Genomic DNA, 25,731 nt, shown 5'->3' with positions numbered 1-25,731 from the left:
TAACTATGTAAGTTGTATGTTTTTGTATGGATAAAGCACCATCTGACCTGCTTTGGTCTCCGTGCCAAAGACGCCACCACTGCTAGTACTCCTAATGTTCGCAGTTAAAAAGATTAATAATATTATTTGTAATATGGAGAAGGTTTCCACACCTGTGATTCCAAACCAGCGTGTTTGGCAGAAAATGTTGGCCGAGGTGCTTGTACTACAGTCTTGTTTCGAGGGGCTGAAACCGTCATATTTGAGAAGGGAACGGGAGATATTGGCGAGACATTGTTGGTTGGTGTTCTTCTTCCGAAGCTGGAAGGAGTATCAGGTGCTGGAGATGGTGACATGTTGGCAGACGAAGGTGATCGGATAGACTGGAAATAGGATGGAGAATACATAGTAGGAGAAGGAACTATAGGGGAGGTTGGGCATGATGTTTGTCTGTTATATCGGTGCGATTCAAGCACCATAGGCTTGGGTGGAGGTGCAGCTTTGGGAAGAGTGCTCACAGGATCTTTAGCCGGTGAGAGGATGAACAAAGAAGACTGGAGCTGGTATGGCTGGCGTTTAGATATTTCAAGTTCCTTTTGTGCTTGCATGGCTTCTGAGGCACTATTAGTTACAGGCGGAGAGGTGGGAAGCTTTGGTGATCTTTGGTTGCTCTTGGGTTGTTGAGTAAATGGAGGAGGTGTTGTTTTGGAAGCAAACTTCCAAGATGGTGGCAGAGACATTGTAGGAGAAGGAGATCGAATGGAATCTATTGGTGAAGGGCATTCTACCACAAAACGTTCCATTCTGGATTGTCTCCGTGCAAAAAGTTCTGCACCTTTCCCTTTATCCTCAGAAAGGCCTTGCACAGGCATAGGCGGTGGCTTTGAACGTATACCGGGAGACTTTAGACCAGATGACCAATCAGGTGTTGTCTCAGCTGGATCGACGTTGTTTGCCGCATTAGGCGATTTATTCAAAAAATTAGAAGCTTCTGCCCCAAGAGCAAATGGTTCATCTTCATTCACTACATCTCCATGTACTTTATGTTTTCGTCTTTCATCTGAATTTTGCACCATTGAGAGGAGTTCCGGATTAGGCGCCATCTTTGGCTTTTCAATAAATGTGAACATTGACTTCTTAGGTCCTTTCCGTGCAGATATTGATTCCAGAATACCAGTCTTTGGTGTAAGTCTTGCTTCTCCGTGGTTAATCACTTGTTGCACAGGGATAATATGAGCCGGCTCTATGGGATATAAAGCCGAATATGCAGGAGGGGACCGAACACGAGTGACCGGTGGAGGACTCGATAAAGTTTCTGCATAAGTGGGTGGTGGAGGGAGGTCAATAGTAGGGCTTTTTTCTGTAGAAGGCAAATTCGTCTTGGTAGATGATTGACCTCCGAAAGGTTTAGCTGTTCGGTTAGTTATAGATACTGGCTTTGATAAGGTTAGGTGAACTTCACAATATTGTGGGCTTGGTGAGCCATTTTGTTCTTGCTTAACAGGAGGTTCTGTTTCTTGGATAGTCTCAATAATTAAACCATTAGTGTTAGAGTTTGACACCGTCAATGAATCCTTAAGATATGCACTAAGAGGTCCTTGGTGGTCTTCCTCGGAAGCACTTGGGGAAGGTGCACGTTTATCTATAGGAGGGAAGTCGCTATCTTTGGTCTCATCTGCCCACATATCATCTGTGCTTCCATGGTTGGTTGAAGTTTCTTCCATGCTGTAGAAACGTGAGGGTTTCTGAGAGCCAAACTGAAGTTCTCTATTTTTTAAATCCGCAATTTTTGGAGCATGTTGGGCCTGGATGGGCCTCTGTACTCCAGCTTGTTGTTGGGCAAGTTTCTTTTCCTCAAGAGCTTTTAGTTTTTGCCGACGTCGGTGAAACAGCTGAGCTCCCCTCGAACAACTTCCTGAAGGGCTTAGCTGGGAAGCATTGTGGTCACTAAGCAATTGCGCTTCCCTTAGTTCTTTCTCTGTTAGACTGATGCTTCTTGGAATATCTGTGGAAAAATAAGAGAATATGGTTACTTAGCTATGTATAAAGCAGAAATGAAGAATGACTTAATTACTAAGGAACATGAAGAAATCACAAGGGGCTCTGTTGAACAGACCACAAGTTGGATTTGGGGAGAGACTACTTATTATGTTAAATAATTTATCCTTTTTTAACATTTAGGTACTAAACAGGCGGCATGATATCCTAACAGGCACCCGTGTTGCTCACAATATAGTTTTAATCTAAAAAATGCTGACACTTTAGAGAAAATATGGTTTAAAATTGAACGATGGCTCCAGGTAAAGTGTCTAGGAGGCGGTCTCCCAGCTTCTTCCTGCCTAGTTTATTTTGATTGACATATTTCTCTCTATTAGTATATATGGACCAAAACTATCAATTAAGCTGGGCTGGGCAGGAAGAGCTGGGGAGATCACTTTTGGACGCTTTACCACATTTATACTATCATAATGCATGTATTCTATTTGGGTATAATATGTGTGAACGTAGCCCATATAGTTCTGATTCACTCCTCCACATGATTCACAAGCATCAAAATGTAAGGCCCGCCATTTGCTCATGCTTTAAACCCAAATCATACCGGGAACCTCCCAAACCCCACTAAAAAATCTATAACAGAGACCCCCACCTTCCATGTTTCCATTATAATACCAATGTCTTCTTACGTGGCAGTTAATATACGTTATGTATATTATAATTCTATGACATTTAAGTACGTCTGGTAAAGTTAATCTAATATTTCACTTCACCGAAAAAAAGTTGATGTTCAATGACTGGAAGAACTCCCCCCATTTTTAAATTCTTGCAATTGACAAAGAAAAACAATGTGGTCAAATGGCAACTTGGGAGAGGTCATAATTTTACCACAACTCAGAGACGTTATATGATCGGTAGTGTGTTAGTGCTGTTTCAGGATTCTACTGTATGAGTTGGATACAGTGGTGGTGGGGCCAATAGGTAAGAGGGGCCACTGCCACCCTCAAACCAACAAGCAACTGTACCATTGTCTTATATGTCCCTGTGTAATAAGTAGAGACGAGCAAACCTGGCTGAGGTTGGGGTTTTTACAAACCCGGACCATCAACATTTGACTCCCGCTGTCTTCCAGTTCCGTGGGGAAGGTGGAGACAGCCTGGAAAAGAGGACTACAGCATAGGTCATAAGATAGTAGGAGTCAAATGCCGATGGTTCAGGTTCATACAAACCAGAACCTCGGCCCGATTCGCTCATCTCTAGTAATTAGGTATGAATGACGGCTCGAAATTAACCAGCAATAGTTCTTTCAGCTGTCTGCATGATAGGTGAGCAATGTAAAGGGGATGATGTCCGTATATTATAATTAGAGATGAGTGAACCTCGAGCATGCTCGAGTCCATCCGAACCCGAACTTTCGGCATTTGATTAGCGGTGGCTGCTGAAGTTGGATAAAGCCCTAAGGCTATGTGGAAATCATGGATATAGTCATTGGCTGTATCCATGTTTTCCAGACAACCTTAGAGCTTCATCCAAGTTCAGCAGCCACCGCTAATCAAATGCCGAATGTTCGGGTTCGGATGGACTCGAACCCGAACCCGGTTCGCTCATCTCTAATTATAATGAACTGTTTCACTCATACAAAGTTAACGTCTTGGTCATTACGGTTAGAAGGTAGAGGTAGGAGGAGGATCTTCTAAGAAAAGCATCCTTATGTAGATGAAGAATGAGAGGAATGCCAGGACAGTCAAAACAGATATTACATTACATAATATTATTTCTTTGTGGCCTTTATGTCTGGAGCGTTCTTATCTCACTGACGCTGCTTTGTTTACGTGGGTACGCTTTTGTCTGCTCTTTGTTCTTCCAAAGAAAGGGGGAAACCTGAGCTGCCAGAGACATATCAGGCTGCTCGGTGATAGGAGTGTGATAGTATGGAGCAGCACTAGTAGAAGGCCACAATTTCGCCTTTTCTAAGGAATTACGGGGCATAATTATGGGTGTAGTTAGCAAAATGTCAACTTGACAGTAAATAAAGACCATAAAAATAGCAACTACTGAACAATGAGGCTTTATGGTGTTTATGGGTGAAGGGAGACATTTTATGGACGACGTAATTTTTTTAAACAACTGATTCTTACCAAGAATTCAAGAAGTGGAGATCCTCTAAGTCAAGGATGAGGAACCTTGAGTCCTTCAGCTGTTGCAAAACTACAATTCTCATCATGCATGGACAGCCAAAATGAAGCTTCGGCTGTCCATGCATGATGGGAATTGTAGTTTTGCAACAGATGGAAGGACGAAGGTTCCCCATCCCTGCTCTAAGGTGATCATGAATGAAGACAAGTACTTCGGTCATGAACAGTTTACCTTCAGGTATGGCGGTTGTGCTGACATTGGCACAACACTACTTGAAAGTATGAAGAAAGTAAATCCTACCAGCTGCCATCCACTTCTTGGAGAAAATCCACATGGGAAAGAAGAGCAAGGTTAAAGAGTAAAAAGTGTAGTCAGGTGTTAGACGCATCAAGCAAGAAGGCTCTACATGCAGTAGCAAAGTACAATGTGATGAGTTATGACCACGCATTTCAGGTCCCTTCATCAGGTCAAAGAGATGAAAGAACCTGTTTGGCCCTGAAACTCATTATATTAACTCAATGAAGTGTACTTTGCAACTGCATTGAGAGCCTATTTAATAGATGCGACTGGCCTGGTTCTTGGACTGTAATTTTTTGCCAAACAACGCAATAGTCTTTTTTTTTTTGTTCTGCCTCATTGTTTAATGGCGTTTTGTGATCTCACCTAATAATTTTTTCTTAGAGAAGAATTCAGGACTGGAAGTTGATTTTATGGTACTTATGATACTTTATATATTACTTCATCTGGTTAGTATTACTGAACACAGAAGATCATTTATTGCACAATATTGTGATTATAGGCGCCCCCATCATTTTTGGACTGGCCCACTACTGGTTGTGTTGAACACAGGGATACTAGGTATCTAAGTGGCTGCTTAAGAAACCCTAAGTTCCAACTGGTGCCAAGAGATGGCGTCCGTTGACTTTCAATGCGTACATTTTTATTATCATCAGATTCTTATGTAGTTAATGGGGCACCCAAACAATATGGCATACTCGTCGTATTCACATAAGCTAATTGACGTCTGTTGACATAGCGGCTTACTTCCATCCCAAATTGTTGTCCATCAGGGCACAGGAAGCCTGGTCCCTGCTATGTCTACATATAACAAAAGTGCCACATACAGCTATTATCTCCAGCCCACTAGACGTCTATACGTTCTGAATAGAAACGGAGAACGGCTAATTATTCAGGAAGTTACCAGCAGATTGGAACTACGATAAAGAGGAGCGACTGAGGCCGTGATGAAGAATTAAAAGCTGAAGTAATGTATGTGACAGACCATACGTCAGCAGGTCATTCATCATTAGTATGCTGAGGACCGGGCTTCGATGGGATTGTGCTGCAATGACGGCATGAATCTTGTTTCTCTAAGTGGAAAAAATTCTATAGGAAATGTTTACTTGGACAACTCGAGACCTGACACCAATGGAAGGGCCATCATTATTTCCTATTCAATAAATATGCTTGTACCAAAGACTTGGAAACAAGAGATGACCCCCCCCCCCCCCTATTATTCAGTAATTATAGTATATGTTAGTTTGGTAATTTATTATTAGGGACAAGAGAGAAGCGAACTAGTCGAAAGTTGTGGTTCCCACAAACTCAAACAATCAGCATTTGAATCTAGGCAGCAGCCTGCATCCACCTTGTCCAGGTAACAGAATTCTTTTGGGGACCATTGAGGCCCTAAAGGAGGTAACCCAAAAAGCTGGGCTATGTGTGCAACATGGCCTTATAATAAGCGGGGAACAGGGAGGAAGCAGAGCACAGGAGGAGTCCTGGAGCGTGGATGGGTAATGTATACTGTTTGTAGAATCATCAGCTGCTGGCCATGAATCGCTATTGTACGGTCGACACCCAACAATTTTAGGTTTTGGCCTAAAGAAACGATCCTCTGATGATCGGTTCATCGGCTGATCGTTGTCTCTAGTACACTAAGTGATAATCGGCCGAATCGGGCCGATTTGGCCGATTGTCGCTCCGTGTAACAGGGCCCTTAGCAAGACTTGTTGCCAACCCAATGGCAAAATTCTGTGGGCCAACTATTACCCCTACTGTATAAGTGTTGCTGCTAATGTCAGTGACCTGATGAACCTAAGGCTTGAGAAACATCGCCCTAGAGAAATGCAGAATTAAAAAGAAGTTGAGCGTGTTCTCTCTGCCACTTTGCTGCAACCATGCCATGTTTTATCATATGGAATTCGCGCCATGTGAAGCCTCATACTACAATTTTAAATTTTGGGTGAAATTTTGGGTGAAAACACAGCTACTTTCTTGCAAAAGCAGCGCCACCCTGTCCTCAGGTTCTGTGTGGTTTTGCAATTCAGTTCCATTCACTTCAATGGAACTGGCCCACAAAACCACACCCAAACTGAAGACAGGAAAAGTATTGTTTCTGGAAGAAGCGGCCATGTTTTTCTAATCCTGGACAACCCCTTTAAGACTTTAAGTAATTTCCTTTGCAACAGCTTCTAATTGGTATCATTGTATTGTGCCGGATATAATGTGTGAAGAATTAGAGGCTGATATATTTTTCCAAGATATTTCCAAAAGTTAACTAAATATATAAAGTGACACTTTTACTCCGCTCTTGGTAGACTGAGCTGACATTTCCACTGGCGGCCTGAAAGTGTGTTTCTTGGAATATGGAGCTATTTTCAGAGCGGTTTATTCTGATCCATAATTGGCACCATGTGTGAACATATGCGCTAGGAATGCTGGGTAAACAGGTCCGCTGTAAAAATGTGCAATATTGTTTTACTGGGTCTCGATAATCCATAATGTTATATTACATGTATGCGAAATTGCTGGCCATTGTGATTCCATTGAATGTTTCTAATGCAGATCTGTGCCCATCATGGCGTCATGGCTACTCTGGCCGGCATGTAAACTGGATCTCATTAACGAATAATTTTTTTTACATAAACAGACCGGTGCTGGCGTGGGGAAGCTGGTGGCACGGTCCTTTATTGGAACCGCCGCCGGGTTCCCATGCATGGGGCCGGTCTATTCCCGAGCACCAGCCTGGCTTAGAGCGCCAGGGGCAGGCCCGCCGGCCCCCAGGGTGACGAAACCCCCTCCCCTCTATGACCCAACACCATTAGAATCAATAGAGGCACGTCACAGAGGGGAAATCGGCACACTGGGGGTTGGAGGACCTGCCCCCGGTGCTCCGGGGCAGGTCGGTACTCAGGAATAGACCGGTGGTTCAAAAAAAGGAAGGCACCACCAGCATCCCTGCGCCAGCACTGGTCTGTTCATGTAAAAACCCAAAGCAAGGCACCTAGTGGTAAATTCGCTTTAACCCGTTCCAATGAACAGAGCACCAGAATTTGGCCACCAATTCATTAATTCTCTATTAGGCTTACAAAAAATGCCAAGCACTGAACTTCCAAAAAGAAACGCCTGATCCTCAGCTGACTCCTCAGTGTCTTTAGAACATGCTACAAAATTTATCATCATCGTCCACGCATCTTCCTGTGTATACAGGGTTATGTGTGGGCAATAACGATAGAGGGAAACATGCAAATATCTGTGCTGTCAGTTTCCAGATCACAAACAATGGACTGCAATGTTGTTCCATTTTATTTGAATAGGACAACAATGCAATTGTGTAGTATGCCGATAGATAATAGATAGATAGATAGATAGAATAGATAATAGATAGACAGATAGATAATAGATAGAATAGATAATAGATAGGAGATAATAGATAGAATAGATAGATAGACAGACATATAGATAGAGTAGATAGATAGATAGATAGGAGAGAGATAGGAGATAGATAGATAGATAAATAGATAGATAGATAGATAGATAGATAGATAGATAGATAGATAGATAGATAGATAGATAACAGGAAATCCCACGGCACTCCGAAGATTCAGGTGAAAAAATTATAAATTTATTGTGATAATATTTCACAGCATTCCATGTGCGCGACGTTTCGACAGCTTCTCGCCGTCATTCTCAAGCGTGATCAATGAAACATATTCACTCTCTTAAGTACATCAGTGTAAAACGTGATTGGTAGATACAAACAAGTGATAATTGGTACATCTGTGTAGGTTAGTTCACGAGGGGGGGCTCAAGACACTCCCCTAGTGATTCACAATGTGCATACAAAGTGTTAGATGTGCTATATACAAAACTTGTAGAAATCAGGCTAAGGAGCATGAAATCAACTAGCGAAAACAATACAGTATTGCTTTCGCTAGTTGATTTCATGCTCCTTATCCTGATTTCTACAAGTTTTGTATATAGCACATCTAACACTTTGTATGCACATTGCGAATCACTAGGGGATTTTTTCACCTGAATCTTCGGAGTGCCGTGGGATTTCCTGTTATATATCCTCTGAGCATTGGTCAAGTCTCGCCTGCTGGCACCTAATTTTGCTGCGTGCTGCTGCTTCCTTTCCTTGTACTAGATAGATAGATAGATAGATAGGAGATGGATAGATAGATAGATAGATAGATAGATAGGAGATGGATAGATAGATAGATAGATAGATAGATAGGAAATAGATAGATAGATAGATAGATAGATAGATAGATAGATAGATAGATAGGAGATGGATAGATAGATAGATAGATAGATAGATAGATGGATAGGAGATAGATAGATAGATAGATAGATAGATAGATAGATAGGAGATGGATAGATAGATAGATAGATAGATAGATAGATAGATAGATAGATAGGAAATAGATAGATAGATAGATAGATAGATAGATAGATAGATAGGAGATGGATAGATAGATAGATAGATAGATAGATAGATAGATGGATAGATAGATAGATAGATAGATAATAGATTTTTTTTTAGGTGACCCCTTTTGGAAAAAGTAAAGAGAGAATAACGCATAAACTACTAACTTTCAACTCCACGACCCTGTGATATAACAGAACCAGGATCTATGGAGTATGAGAAGAAGAGCTCAGCTTTACCTCAGAAATGCAGCTGACTCTCCAGCGCTACCGCAAGGAATGTAAAATACTGTATTTTATGTTACTTTTGAGACAAACAATTTTAACTCGATATCCGTCTCTCTTCCTTTTTTGTCGTGGCCAAGACCAGTGTATTTATATTGGCCGCAAGTGTAAAGCAGAGAGAGAAGCAAAACAGAATAGGAAAGCTTGGCCGCAACAAACATGGCCGACATCTCTATCCAAATCCTGCAATTTGCTGGATGATAAAAGGGCCGGTCGGAGACATCGGTAATCGCAGCCGCTTACAATAATAGAAGGGTATTAGGGGGGTTTTGCAGCTGACATTGTAACTTATAATCGAACAAATCATTAGAGTATGCCGCTGCTTTCTAACAATGGGGGAACATATTTTTTTTTTATCTTTCACTGTATTAAAGTCTACCTGTCATGGCGGCCCGCTACCGGATCAGCAGCGATTCCTCTCTTAATTTGGAAGAGTTGGTCTCCATGGATATGAACTCTCAATAAAACAGTAATGTGCATTCTTCCAGAACACCGCAGGCCTACCTCCAGTGCTTCATGCCAGACCGGTGTTCTGAAATAGACCGGCACTGTGCACGGAAACCAGGCGGCAGGCTCAAAAAAAGGACTGTGGCACCAGTGCCAGTCTGTTCATGTAAAAAACCAAAAAATAATGTACCTAGTGGTACATTCGCTTTAAGGTCTCATTAAGCAATACTATTCATGGAGACCCAAAATTCCGGATTTTGGAAATAGCCACTCATCCGGTAGCACGCCATAATGACAGCTACACTTTAATGTCCTTCGTATTTTTTCAACATACATGCAACAGCCAGCACTCCATTTACTATAGGATGCTGCTCCACTCTGGGGACATTTAGAGGAACAGTCACATGGATCACATGGATTTTACAAATGGTACGGAACTGAAAAATAGGCTACAGTATGCTAAAAAGAAGCAGATAACGTATTCAGCTCAGGACCTCATGATATCACCAGGACATGACGCAGCTGTATGGGACAATGGTTACTGCGCCCTGTTTCGTGTTTATTTTTTCACATGAAATCGCGGTATTTCTTTCAAAGCGGAGTCTAAGTTTGTTTTTCTCAACATAAAATTGGGTCTCGGTTCACGAGGAGTTACATTCCACACCCTGCTGTACATTCCACAAATTTTATTGGTTTCACCATTTGTTTGAATACTGTAATACAGGAGGAAATGGGTTAAATGCAGTTTTATGTATGTACAAGGTAACTACCTAGTAACTCCTAGTCCTGCTCAAACAAGAACCTGGCTACCTGTGATTCACAGGAAACATCTGGGAAATGTCTCCATTACTTTCAGTTCAGTATATACTGATATAAATGCAGGCGTGCAAGTATTATGGGGGCAGAGGTAGCAGATAGGTCCTGGCCTAGGGAGGCCTTAAAGGGGTTATCCAGCGCTACAAAAACATGGCCACTTTCCCCCTACTGTTGTCTCCAGTTTGGGTGGGGTTTTGAAACTCAGTTCCATTGAAGTAAATGGAGCTTAACTGCAAACTGCACCTGAACTGGAGACAACAGTAGGGGGAAAAGTGGCCATGTTTTTGTACCGCTGGATAAACCCTTTAAGGCTTCACCACTACATAAAATTTCTTTGGGGCCTATGATTTTCAGGTTATACGTGTATTGGAAAATGTAAATGTAATAAGGTAATGTTATGTGCCATCCAGGGGAGTAACTAGAAAGGGTTGGGTCCCATAGGTCCCTTCCCCCATCCCACAGTAGGTAATCCCCCTGTTTGTTAGCCCTCCTCATAGTAGATAACATATGTTAGGCATCTCCCCTGGTATACCCCTAGTAGATAGTGCCCCCCATGGTAGGCATCTCCTCTAGTGTCCCCCATGGTAGGCATCTCCCCTAGTGTACCCCATGGTAGGCATCTCCCCTGGTATCCCCCTGTAGCTAGTATCTCCATGGTAGACATCTCTCATAGTGTTCCCATGGTAGGCATCTCCCCTGCTATCCTCCTGTAGATAGTGTCCCCCCAAATAGGTATCTCCCCTAGTATCTTACCCCCCCTCAGTACATAGTGTCCCCCATGGTAGGCATCTCCGCTGGTTCCCCCTCTGTAGATAGTGTCCCCCAAAATAGTTATCACCCCTAGTATCCTACCCTCCAGTACATAGTGTCCCCCATGGTAGGCATCTTCCTGGGTAGTATGATGACAGCTCAGGAGGCCTGGTGTATTGCAGGGATGGGCCCCCTTATGCAGTGGGCCCCATAGCAGCCGCTATGGCTGCTATGGTGGTAGTTACACTCCTGGTGCCATCCTGAAATCTGCCACAATAATATAAACTCTATAGAAAGCTGCAATGGCGGCCATAATGGTTGTCACACACTACTTGAGGGCCCCATTCAGATGTATGGACTCCTTGTATTTTAGATTTAACCCTCTAGAAACCCAATGGTTCTATTGAAGAGAAGGTATAGCCCCACAGAGCCCACACATGCTGTAAATTAGTTTCAGTAGCTCCTCATGGGCGGGGCTTTATATACAGCATATGGTACAATATAGTGTACTAGTATTGTGATATACTTGTGGTTACATTGAATAAGGGCTAACAACCTACTCCATTTGCTTGTAGAAGAACCGTTCATCAAGGTATGTTTGTTACTACGTACTCAGTAGTATCTGCAGAGTGCACCCATAAACAGAACCATTTGTGCTCCCTAATAGAAACAGTACAAATGCAGTGACATTCAGCCCCCTCTAGTGGCAGCTGCAGGTATTGTGGCTTTTACCTCATGACCTTTTCTAAATGTATACGCCCCTGAGGATCCACATAAAGCTGAGTAAAAATCAACTATAACCCACACAAAATGAGGAACATAGTTATTTTCAATATATCTGGGGGGTTTCCAATCACTTTAATGCAAAACATAAGTCCAAGCAATTCTAAATGATATTAGGGGAAATGTTATGACTCACAATGAGCCACAGTATGATTCCCTTTCAGTACGTTTCTTTCCCTTTGTATCACCATTTTTCTTGGGCAGTGATCTGCCTGGAAATTTCCCGGAATCCGCAGCAACTCGCCATGACTTATTATGAAGCCCTGTGATGCATGATGCAAGATAACCAATCTGTATAACCAATCCCTGCTAACAGGAGATGTCCCAGATGATTGGAGAACGGCCAATGTTATACCAATCCACAAGAAGGGGAGTAGAGAAGAGCCCAGTAACTACAGACCAGTGAGCCTGACATCTGTAGTAGTGAAAATGATGGAAACGCTTCTAAAAAAGAAGATAATGGATCACCTAAGAATCAACAATTTGATGGATCCAAACCAGCATGGCTTTACTGAGGGCCGATCATGTCAGACTAATCTCATTGATTTCTTTAATTATGCCACAAAAGTACTGGATGAAGGTGGTGCTGTGGATATCGCCTATCTGGACTTCAGCAAAGCTTTTGATACAGTTCCCCATAAAGAGCTGATAGAGAAGTTGGAGAAAATCGGACTTAATCCCTGGATAGGTCAGTGGATTTGTGGTTGGATGAAGGATAGATATCAGAGGGTTGTTGTTAATGGTGTATATTCCGAGCAGAGACTGGTTACAAGTGGTCTGCCACAAGGGTCTGTTCTGGGTCCTATTCTTTTTAATATGTTTGTAAGTGACATAGGAGAAGGTTTGGTAGGTAAGGTTTGTCTATTTGCTGATGACACAAAAGTGTGCAATAGGGTGGATATTCCTGGAGGTGTCAGTAATATGGAAAATGATTTAGCTTTGCTAGATAAGTGGTCCAAACAGTGTAAATTCAATGTTTCCAAATGTAAAATAATGCACTTGGGGAGGAGGAATCCTCTATCCGAGTATCACATCGGCAGTACTGTGTTGGAAAAGACTTCAGAAGAGAAGGATTTAGGGGTAGTGATTTCTGACAGCCTTAAAATGAGTCACCAGTTCAACCAGGCAGTGGGGAAAGCAAATCGTATGCTGGGGTGTATAGCTAGAGGTATAACCAGTAGGAAGAGGGAGATTGTGATCCCGCTGTATAGAGCTCTGGTGAGGCCACATCTGGAATACTGTGTCCAGTTCTGGAGGCCTCACCTAAAAAAGGACATTGATAAAATAGAACGGGTCCAAAGACGGGCTACAAAAATGGTGGAGGGTGTGAGGCATAAAACATATCAGGAAAGACTTCAGGATTAGAATCTGTATAGTCTGGAGGAAAGACGGGAAAGGGGGGACATGATTGAAACCTTTAAGTATTTTAAGGGACTAAATAAGGTTCAGGAGGGAAGTGTTTTTAGAAAAAAACTGAGCTCAAGAACAAGAGGACACAGTGAGAGGTTAGTTGGGGGAAAGATCAGAAGCAACGTGAGAAAATATTATTTTACTGAAAGATTAGTAGATACCTGGAACAAACTTCCAGCAGAGGTGGTTGGTAAATCTACAATAACAGAATTTAAACACGCCTGGGATAAACATATATCTATCCTAAGATAATAAGAAAGAAAATACTAAAAGGGCAGACTTGATGGACCCAGTGGTCTTTTTCTGCCGACAATCTTCTATGTTTCTATAAGAAGTATGATTGACAGCAAAGGGTTAAGTGAACAGAAAACCAGAAGTCTGCCGCTGACTCCTTGCCCAAGACCTGTGGCTTTCTGAAAGTATGCACCAGAGCTGGCTGCTCCTCTGTGTCCTGGCAGTCAGGCAGAGAGGCTGAGGCTCCACGTTTCTGCTGGCTCTCTATTTCATGCACCAGCCCCTCCCCATGCCGAAGAATTATTAATCCGGCCCTATAATAAATTCATCTAGAATTTCTTATTCCTGATGAGGACTACTCGTGTCACATTTAGCTTGTATTCACAGACACAAGAATAACTGTGGAAACTTTCTTGAAATCACACACACAATTTCCTGAGCGTGTCTATGAATTAATATGGAATGTTAAAGGGGTTTTCCAGTTTCCCCCGAACATATGACATATCATTTAGATGTGTCAGAAGGTTTTTTTCATAGGGTGGGTCTCTGAGCACTCAAGACAATGTTCTGCAACCTGGGGCTCTGCAGCTGTTGCAGAACTACAAGTCCCATCGGGCATGATGGGTGTTGTAGTTTTGCAACAGTCAGAGGGCCAATGAGGGGTCTCCTACTAGTACACATCTGTGGCATATCCTTTAAAGAGGTAGTCCAGAATTGGAAAAAAGCACAGCTACTTTCTTGCAAAAACAGCACCACCACTGTCCTCAGGTTGTGTGTGGTGTGCTGCAAACTAAGGACAAGAGTCATGCTGGAAAGAAAGCGGCCATGTTTTTCTAAGCCTGGAGAGCCCCTTTAATCAGTGTTCAATGAAATGTAATACAACGGCCTAAGGGTCAGTTATTGGATAATACTGCCTTAATAGAGCCAATGATAAATCAATAAACAACAGCCCCAGCTCCTTCACCGTCTGTTTGGGTCGTTTTGATTCATAAAAAAAATTATCTCCCATTGGCAACACATCTCCCCGTGAAATGGAAGATATGCTTTTGCTGACTGATTCTGATTGCTTTTTTGGCCATGACCATGAGTAAGAACACCTAGATGCCAGAAACACATTGGTTTGTACATAGGGATTGTAGTAGTATGATATTTAAAGGGGTAGTTCACCCAAAAATGTTTTCTTTCAAATCAACTGGTCCCAGAAAGTGCCAGAGATTTGTAATTTACTTCTATTAAAAAATCTAAAGGGTTCCAGTACTTATCAGCTGCTGTATGTTGTGCAGAAAGTGGTGCATTCTTTCCAGTCTGACATAGTGCTCTTTGCTGCCACCTCTGTCCAGGTCAGGAACTGTCCAGAGCAAAAGCAAATCCATGTTTTTGTGGCCATGTTTTTGTAGCGCTGGATAACCCCTTTAATATGGACCTAAAAATGAGACTAGAAGCATTAAGTGACATCTCTACTTAAACATTTTTTATTCCCAGAAGGTAAGTTGTCCCTTTCAGGAACAGTATGGCTCATCCATTGCCACAGAGAGTGACTGGCGGTGTAGTTTCTCAGTGCACCCTCCTCAGGAGCCGGATGTGTGACATAATAGGGCCCATTCTCCAATATTCCATATGAACCATGAGCTGTCCGTCATTGCTGTGCTGGAGCCTGATGACACAGTCAGTGGCTAAGAGACTCCCTGCCGCTAAGCCGCCTGTCCGTAAACCTTTTATAAATGTGTCCATGCTGCATTGTGTGTGCCAGGTGGTGACGGGGGGATCATCGGGTGCTGACTTAGCAGAATGCTAGCTGTCCCTTTCAACCTCACCCCCCCCCCCCCCATCCTATCTGCGCTCTCAGAGGTCAGCTGTAAAAGTCATTAGCCCATGGCTTAGTGAGACTGGAGGTAATATTACATAGTAAGGCCGCACTACATCACCAAGCAGTTGTCTGTCATCCATACACTCTTATATAACTGGACCAACAGATGTAAGAGGCCACACTATAAGTAACACACCTCTACCTGCAACAAGAGAGAAACAGGGGACCGGCAACTAACTAATCCAGGCCGAACAAACACATGTATAGTCCAGATAAGAAAAATCAGCAGTATTGTATACGACGGTGCTCATTCAGGGAATTACAGCAAGCGATGTATATAAATCCAATAAGTAAGAAATAGGGAGAAGGCACTCACCATAAAAAACTTCTTTATTCATCCAAAAATATAAAATCTTGCAGAGCATGTAGCAGTCGGCGGCGACGCCATTCAATCACTGAAAGGTGTAACAGCCGTTTCACGTGCGCAGGCGCGCATCATCAGACCGATGATGATGTGCACATGCATGCGTGAAACAGCTGTAACACTTACACTGTTACACTAGGACGGAGGGCCACAGTGTTTATTTCCCACTTTCCCCTTTCATGACCCTCGGTTCAGTACTGACTTTATTGAATGCTAACAATTCAATGGGCTTTCAACTGTACGCATATCCTTGCTGGTTTTTGTTATAATGGCTGTAGGCCCTACCCACATAAAGGATTATGATACTGCCTAAATACGTGATGGTGTGTTCTAGGTCCTACCCAGATACATGATTACAGTTCTGACCAGATAAATGATGCTCCATTTTTAATTGTATTCATAGCTACAGATAAGTGATGGTGGGCTGTAGGACCTACCCAGATAAGTGATCACCATTCCACCCAGATAAGAGATGGTGGGCTCTAGGTCCTATCCAGATAAGTGATTACAGTTCTACCCAGATAAATAATCATGGGTTGTAGGTCCCACCCTGATAAATGATACTTCATTTATAGTTATATTTATGGCTGCAGATAAGTGATAATAGGCTGTAGGACCTACCCAGATAAGTGATTACCATTCCACCCAGATAAGTGATGGTGGGCTCTAAGATCTACCCAAATAAATGATTACAGTTCCCCCCCAGAAAAGTGATGACAGGTTGTAGGTCCCACCCAGATAAACAATGCTCCATTTATAGTTGTATTAATGGATGCAGATAAGTAATGATGAGCTGTAGGACCTACCCAGAAAAGTGATCACCATTCCACCCAGATAAGTGATGGTGGGCTCTAGGACCTACCCAGATAAGTGATTATAGTTCAACCCAGATAAGTGATGGTGGGCTCTAGGACCTACCCATATAAGTGATTATAGTTCTACCCAGATAAGTGATGGTGGGCTCTAGGACCTTTCCAGATAATTGACTACATTTCTACCCAAATAAGTGATGATAGGTTGTAGGTCCCTCCCAGATAAATGATACTTCATTTATAGTTGTATTCTTGGCTGCAGATAAGTGATCATGGGATATAGGACCTTCCCAGATAAGTGACTACATTTCTACCCAGATAAATGATGATGGGTTGTAGGTCCCTCCCAGATAAATGATGCTCTATTTATAGTTGTATTCATGGCTGCAGATAAGTGATGAAGAACCTACCTAGATATGGGCTGTGGGTCCTAGCCAGATAAGTAATGGTGGGTTGTAGTCCCCATCCAAATAAATGGTGCTCCCCTATGTTATATTTATTATGCAATTTAATGGAGACACAAGTTGGAACAGCTCTTAAAATAAGTGGCTTAATAAGGGAAATCAACCAATTCTAAGATGGGACCTGAGGCATAGGGTCATATTGCAAATGCAAGTGTCATCAGAAGTAAATCCGTCTGAAAGGTCAAGCACAGCAGACATGACGGCTAGCCAACAGTGGGTTCCACTTTGGACTATTGCCTTCTTGTCACACAAGTCCCTTGACACCAAGTTAACCACAAAGTGTCCCCCCACTGGGACCTCCAGTGATCACATGTTCTGTGGGGAAACCTAAGTGTTTGATTTCCCTACAGCGCCACCCCAGGGAGAATGAGGCATTACACAGTGCCTATTTATATCAATGGGTTCTGTCATGCAGGACTAGACAGGTCTAGAAAGCAGGTCAGCAAATAGGTTTAACAATGGGAATTTCCAGCAGTTTCTGGGTTGTTCTTGGTGGTTTCAGGATGGGACTTTTAATTTTCCACTCGTTGGTATCTATCTTCCCTATCTTCCCTATTGCCTCGTGAGTATCACGCTTAGAAATTGTGTGTGTTTGTATGGGTGGTAATGGAACGTAAATCTATCCTCCAACTCTCAGGTACTTGGGATGATCAAGTTACTGTTGATTCCCAAATTCAACAGATGTTGGGTATTCAACACGGGGGAGATTTATCGAACATGGTGTAAAGTGAAACTGGCTCAGTTGCCCCTAGCAACCAATCAGATTCCACATTTCATTCCTCACAGACTCTTTGGAAAATGAAAGGTGGAATCTGATTGGTTGCTAGGGGCAACGTACATATAACGTCATGTATCATGGAGATTTCAGTTCACTAATCCTAATTACAACTTCACGATAGCCTAAAGCCTAACTGGACATCAATATCGGATCGGTGGCCTGCTGACAGCTGTTTGGCAGAGACGGATACACAGTTAGCCGGAAGCTGAAAGCTCCGTACATTGTATAGTGGCCGTACTGGGTTACTACATCTCAGCTCCCATTCATTTTGATAAGAGCTGATCTGAAATAACTCAGCATGCCCACTACACAATGTACACAACGCACCCCACCGATCTGATACCCAGGACCCATCCTGTCTATAGGCCATAAATTGGAAAACTCCTTTAATGGATCCCAGCAGGTCTCTATAAGCTGCAATAGCAGACCAAACCTATTGACAGTGGCGAAACATGATGCCAAACGAGAGCTCTGCTCCCCTCTAAGCCAGCAGAAACAGATGCCAAAGCTGTTCTACCAGGCCGCATACAGTAAAGTGGCATCTACAGGGACAATGTGCAATACACAATGTAAGATTGCCATAGATCTACAACATCATTAGGCGGTAAATTAGTCTGGGAATTCATCTACCGCCAACAGCTGAGACTTTTACTGAGCGAGATGAAGGATCCTTAAGACTGGCATCCTTACTGCTTCACCCACGTCTCTTAGAGATCCTAGGACTCCCTATAGAACAACCGCAACAGCTGCCCCTGCTCCCAAGCCATGCCCAATCTCCCAAGCCTGAGAGGCAAACACAACCAAGCACATACAGCTATCCTCTTACCAGACGCAAACAATGAAAAAGCAGATAAAAAAAGAGTACAAAGCAAAACTTCCCGTATAGAGAAGATGGTTCAGGTCAAGGAGGGAGATAGGGAGACAATAACATATTACAGATCAAAGACACCAGAGAAGACTGGAAGGAAGTCGCTCATGTGTGATCAAGGTAAAGAGGTTTATATAAAGCAGATTATACGACTGGCAAGTATAGAGCGGGAGAGGCAGGACAATGGGAAGGATGGAGGTGTAATACAGCATGTAAACAGCAGAATAATAGCAGCAATAATACAAAGACGTAGCGGAGGATTATATGTTAGATTATAAATGAGTAATAACACACGTAATCCTGTCATATAGAATCTGATGTTACTGCACACACTAGTGATGCCACTAATAGATACTGTCATATAGAGTGTGATATTACTGCACACACTAGTGATACCACTAATAGATACTGTCATATAGAATCTGATGTTACTGCACACACTAGTGATGCCACTAATAGATACTGTCATATAAAGTGTATTAGTACTACACACACTAGTGATACCACCAAGTAATCCTGTCATATAGAATGTGATATTACTGCACACACTAGTGATACCACCGATAGATACTGTCATATAAAGTGTATTAGTACTACACACACTAGTCATACCACCAAGTAATCCTGTCATATAGAATCTGATGTTACTGCACCAATAGATACTGTCATATAGAATCTGATGTTACTGCACACACTAGTGATCCCACCAATAGATACTGTCATATAGAGTGTGATGTTACTGCACATATTAGTGATGCCACCAACAGATACTATGACATAGAATGCATTAGTACTACACACACTAGTGATGCCACCAATGGATACTGTCATATAGAATGTATTAGTACTGCACACACTAGTGACGCCACCAATAAGTACTCTTGTATAGACCCTATTACTACTACATGCACTGGTGATGCTACCAATGAGTAGTGTCATATAGAAAGTGATACCAAAGACACTAGTGATGCTGTCATATAGAATGTGATATTACTACACACACTAGTGATGCTACCAATAAGTACTCATGTATAGGCTCTATTACTATTACACAAACTAGTGATGCCACCAATAAGTACTCTTATATAGGTTCTATTACTACTACACACACTAAAGATGCTACCATATAGAATGTAATACTACTATATATACTATTGATGCCACCAATAAGTACTCTTATATAGGTTCTATTACTACTACACACACTAAAGATGCTACCATATAGAATGTAATACTACTACATATACTAGTGATGCCACCAAAAGATACCGCCATATAGAATGTGATATTACTACATATACTAGTGAAGCCCCAAAGTACTGTCATATAGAATGTAATACTACTACAAATACTAGTGATGCCACCACTAAGTACTAATATATAGAATGTAATACTACTGTATATACACTAGTGATGCCACCAATAAGTACTGCCATATAGAATGTGATATTACTATAAACACCAGTGACGCCGCCAATAAGTATTGTAATAAAGAATGGAATATTACTACTTAAATTAGTGATGCCTTCAAGTATTTATAATATAATATAATTATTATAATATAAAATGATATAAGTATTAGAATATAAAATGGAATACAAGTACATAACAGCGATGCCATCAAACTATACTCCAACTATATACTGTATACACTCTATATACCCCATTAGTACTGTGTAGTATTCTGCAGTCAAATATAATGTAACACCAGTGATGCCACCCAACCTTCTCAGCAGACAGCTCTATGGACACAGGGAAGTAAAGACACATTGACCTCCCCATCACAAAGTTGCTCTCTTATATATCAACCTTATATGTAAAGTGACAATACAATAAAACAAACCAATAAAACTAATTTCTGCGCACACATAGATGGTTAATATGGAATCTATATATATATATATATATATATATATATATATATATATATATATATATATATATTATTGCGAAGTTCTAAACTTTTGCTATTTTTTTATTGTAACTAATCCATGTGTGGCACAGACCACTAGAGAATACCCTGAAAGTAATGATTCTACTGCTGGGAGTTGTTGTACAGCTATAGTTGCCCTATGCCCTGCACTATATAATGCATCCAGTGCCCCAGTCCCCACACCTGTCCCATCTGCAGGCAGCAGCAGTCTCACCTCTGTGGGATTCGGGGCTGTCTCCTGGTCAGTCTGTGCTCGCAGGCTGTAGACTTGCCCCATTTAGCAGCGCTCCCTCCTCTGCTCACAGCACAGACAGATTGGATGTCCTGTATGTGCTCTGCAACTGGCTGTGTCTGTCAAAATACCTCTTCTCACCACAGTGAGCCGGGCCTGCTGACGCAGTCTTCCTGCTCCATGCCTCCCTCTGCCTCTCGCTGCTGGGCTTTCCTTTCTGTTTTGGAAATTTTCCTTCCCTCCTCTATCAAACTTTTCTAATATTTTTTTTTCTTTTCTGACACAAGTGCATATCTAGCAATGTTTGAAGCTGGCGAAGAAGCTACGGTGTATTTTTGCGAAAAAAATTTGAGATTATTTATTGAGTGTCCACATAACGGTGACATATATATATATATATATATATATATATATATATATATATATGTATACAAAATTGTACAAGCTTACATGATCATGGTGTCAATCTTTCGATTAGACCAGTGGTATACATAGTGATAAGGGGGCTTCATAGCAAACATTAGGAAACCTTTGGCCCTCCAGCTGTTGCAAAACTACAATTCCCATCATGCCAGGACAGACGAAATGTTAGGTGGATTAACACTACAACTTGCAAACCCCCCTCCCAGTTACAAATCCTTGTTTTGCTATTGTTGTACTGCCTGCAAAGGTTCACGTTATCTACTAAAACAGATGGGGAACCTTCATCCCTCCGGCTGTTGCAAAACTACAATTCCCATCATGTCTGGTTCTGGCTGTCCCGGCATGATGGGAATTTTAGGTTTAGGTTTCTCATCCCTATACTAAAATAAGACATGCGGTCCCCTGAGTCTGGTAAGGTGCCCAATAGCAGCAGCATGATCTGGCTGGTACTATAACAATATGTTATACATGTGTTTGACCTCTAGGGGTCTCACTACTTGTATGTGGGTACTAGAGCAATGTGGCAACTTTTTAGATTAGATTGCCTGAGCCATCTGGTAAATGAGCACTGATCTCATAGGTCGGCCCATGGTTGCAGAACCAATCAAATGGAGAGGGCCACATGGCAATCACTGGATGCACATCCGACAACTTTTAATCGGTTGCTTGTTCCTCAACTGATCTTTGTCCCTATTAAACATAGTGATGTTGGCCTGTTCATCTAATAATGGCCCCTTGTAATAGGGCCCTTAGCTGTACCAGACAATGTTCATGTAATGGCAGCCTTATGTAATAAAGAGATTCTCGGCACTCACTCACTACTCTGCACTTTTGGTGAGTGCCGAGAATCTCTATTTGCATTCTATTTGCAATGTGTGGGACTTCCTCTCTACAAGCAACGACACGAAACAGAGTGCCAACTATTTTATTATTGGACTCATAATAAAGAGGCTGTAACCAACCTCAAAGAATGAAGCATTCCAAAGTGGCACATGGCGGCAGCGGTGGGATAGTCTTGTGGAAAACCCTTTCAAGTTTGACCATTATATTAGATGTAGAAGAGGCGTTAGACTTTTACACAATATCAGTACGAGCTAAAGCAGCCCCATACCTGAGGTAGTCCGAGTGACCCATAATGGTGGTAGATCCAGGAAATAGTCACTGACTAGATCCAGGATGCTTGGAGCACGTGCACTAGGCTGCCCTTTACACACACGTTTGTTCTGGAGTTGGGAATCGGCATACTCTACAGACGTATCTGTGGTCATACGGCTGCGCGGCTACGTCTATAGTTTGTGTATTTTTCCGATCCTCTGTCTCTTCTTCCTTCTTTGCTCTTGGACACACCTATGTACACCTCTGCTTCCTCTATTTCTTTTGCACACAACAAAAGATCTCACATTCTATGGGAATGTAACACCCAGAAGATATTGGCATGCTACTAGATGCCAGCTGCCAAAACCAGCGCATTGAGATATAGGAGAGATTAGATGATAAGGTGAATTTACGGGCATGGGGAATGTGTTGGGTTCTGCTTGGAAATTCCAGCAAGTGTCATCGCCTCAATGAGATCATTATAACTTAAAGGGGTTTTCCAGGCAAAAGTGATTGACGGTCTACCAATCTCTGATCTGTAGTAACCACCCATGCCCACTATGGCAACTGCTTCTGGACTCACTTACTGCATAAATCCAGCCATGGCAGCTGGTTAGTGCATCCTGCCAGTCAGCAATTGATTGGATAATTTTTGCCCAGAAAACCCCTTTAAGTAAGTGTTCAGCCAACAACTATCTATTGACTTCACATACATTTGTACACTAAGCATAGCTAGACAGAACTTTGTTCCCCCGATACAGGACTCCAAATCCCCTCAATAAAGAGAGTAAAATCATAAGCTATTGGTTACCTGTCGTCACCACTAGGGGGAGCTTATGAGCTTAGTGCATACAGTTTTATTAGTAAGCTCAGTATGCAGTCAGCTCTTTATTTGTGACTACAGGAAGCCAGGGGTCTCTCATATAACTGCTGATTTGGAGCTTTGTGTTGGTGAATCACAATTTTGAGATATTTACAAAATGATTGATTACAATGATCGACATGTTGAATTTCAACTGCCAAGTTTTTATGTTGTTTCTTGGCTCATTGGAACCAATTGTTTTTAGTGCCATAGAACAACCATAAACATTTTAGCTCCATCCCTCTAAAAGTTCTTCCTGGAAATTTATGAACAAACTGGCAACTAGGTGTTACCATTTTCCATGTCAAAGGGGTGTGTCTCTAGTCTTGTCTTGACTGTCAGCACTGTATACAGACATGACCCTCAACTCAACTCCCCTTTGTTAGTTTATTCCTAGATTTCTAAGAGGAATAACAAAGGGATGATATAGCATACAGTTTTTTTTTTCAGGCACGTCAGGAGAGGTGACAGCTCCCATTTAATTATATAGCAGTTTTTTATAGGGTTGTAACTAGTTTACATAATGTATGACACTGTTGTTCGGTATTATTTCAGCATTGGCATCGTATCACACCGCTACTTAGGCATTGTACAGTATATTATTCTTGGAGTGTGTGATGGTGACGGCACAGTAAAGCACTGTTATTTGGGTCACTGTACGGTAGTGTTATTTGGCCACTGCTATATTGGTTCTTATAATTAGCTATGTAATACGGTATATGTGACATACGCCATATGGAGGGTATAGGCTAATGATCAGGGCACTAGGCAATGTAAAGCTCTGTGTACATGATCCCCAGACGGGGTTAACCATAGTACAAAGTGACAGACTCTATAGGCCAATATTCAATGACATTGACCTGATAGAGACATTGACACTGGTGTGTGACAGACGCTCTATGTTTTCATTGTAAAGGAAGACTCAAATGCTGTGTTGTGATCCAGACCCCCCCCAGCGTCTACCATTAGTCTGTCCACACATCCTCTCGTCTTACATCTGCTCCATTGATGTTCTGTCTCCATAGAACATTTAAAATCTATTTTAATTATTCATACATATATTCCACACACCTGACTGCCGAGCTACCTGAGAAGAGGTGAATGCCCTCAGACTCGTGGCTGCCCTGTCATATCTCACATTACCTCACTAACCTGCCGTACAAAGTACTATGTGACATGCAGCTGCAGAAAAATAAGGCGCGTCAGTGAAAAGTAGTAAAATGGTGTAATATATCTCTGTATGTCACAGTCACATGTTAATAGCGCTGGAAATGAGACGTGTGAGAAATGTCAGTACTGGTAGATGTTGTTATAAGATGTATATATTTTCCTCTTTAAGAAGTTAAGCACGGGCGGGGTGTATGCTAATTTGAATTAGAAGGGACACCCATGAGTAATTTTCCAGATAGTTATGGAGGTGGGATGTGTTTCTCATTATAGAAATATCTGTAATGCTGCATGTTGTTATACGATGTATATATGTTCTACTTCAAGAAGTTAAGCCGGGGCGGGGTTTATGCTGATTTGAATTAGAAGGGACGCCCCTGAGTAATTTTCAGGGTAGTTATGGAAGTAGGCTGTGTTTCTCATTACAGAAATATCTGTAATGGTACATGTTGTTATAGGCTATGTTCACACTACGTATCTTTCCGGCCGTAGTGCGAACCGCGAATATACGCACATAGTTTTGAGGTTGATGCGTTCGCTTGAAAGTATACGATATACGCCCGCACAGTGCACACTACGTATAAACTTACGACCGGATCGTATACGGCCGTGGATTTCCATGCGGTCCCGTACGAAGTACTTATTTCAGCCAAATTGAACTTGATTTTTCGATCCAAGAGGTTCTGTGAGTTTTATTGGGCTGGGCGAAGATTTCCAAGTAAATGACCTGTTTCAGATCGCTTCGAAACAAGCTAGGGAAGCATAACTGTACTACGGGCGTATGTTCGCGGTTCGTACGCATCCGGCCGCATGTCGATTTTTCCCACGCCCGAAGTTTCAGCCGCACATGCACGGCGGCGTACGAAATGCGTCCGGAATCGTACGCAGTGTGAACATAGCCCAAAGATGTATATATTTTCCTCTAAAAGAAGTTAAGCAGGGGTGGGGTTATGCTAATTTGAGTTAGAAGGAACGCCCCTGAGTAATTGTCAAGGTACTTATGGGTGTGGGCTGTAATTATTCACAACCTAGAGTTTAAATATTGGTAAGAATGTAGTTGTAAATGACAACCCCAATATACAGGCCACACCTCTTCTTACTTCAGTCAGGAGGCAGGCAATTAGGGGTGTGGCTTCAAATACTGGCCAGAAGGTAGCCAAATCTCTTTGCTTATCAGAAATGCTAGGTTCACATTAAAGATACGCTCACCCTGACAAAATGAGATACCAAGGTATTTGTACACTAACAGGCTTGGACCCTATGGACTTTAATGGCTCAAACATAGTCAGCTAGTGACTACGTTTGGGTAATTTTCTGA

At 42.1% G+C, this 25,731-nt stretch overlaps 1 protein-coding gene across 2 annotated transcripts in view; it reads right to left on the bottom strand.

Moving 5' to 3' along the window:
• The window catches only part of SYNPO (synaptopodin), a 95,440-nt gene that overhangs the window by 13,571 nt on the left and 56,138 nt on the right, over positions 1-25,731 (bottom strand). For both annotated transcript variants that reach the window (XM_069969113.1, XM_069969115.1), the window contains one exon: positions 153-1,984. In XM_069969113.1, the coding sequence (XP_069825214.1) occupies positions 153-1,984 (1,832 nt within the window). The remainder of the gene's footprint in view (positions 1-152; positions 1,985-25,731) is intronic.

This window comes from Dendropsophus ebraccatus, chromosome 1 (genome assembly GCF_027789765.1).
Source record: "Dendropsophus ebraccatus isolate aDenEbr1 chromosome 1, aDenEbr1.pat, whole genome shotgun sequence".
NCBI lineage: Eukaryota > Metazoa > Chordata > Amphibia > Anura > Hylidae > Dendropsophus > Dendropsophus ebraccatus.
The sequence above is the reverse complement of the archived record's forward strand: the minus strand, read 5'-3'. Positions and strand labels throughout refer to the sequence as shown.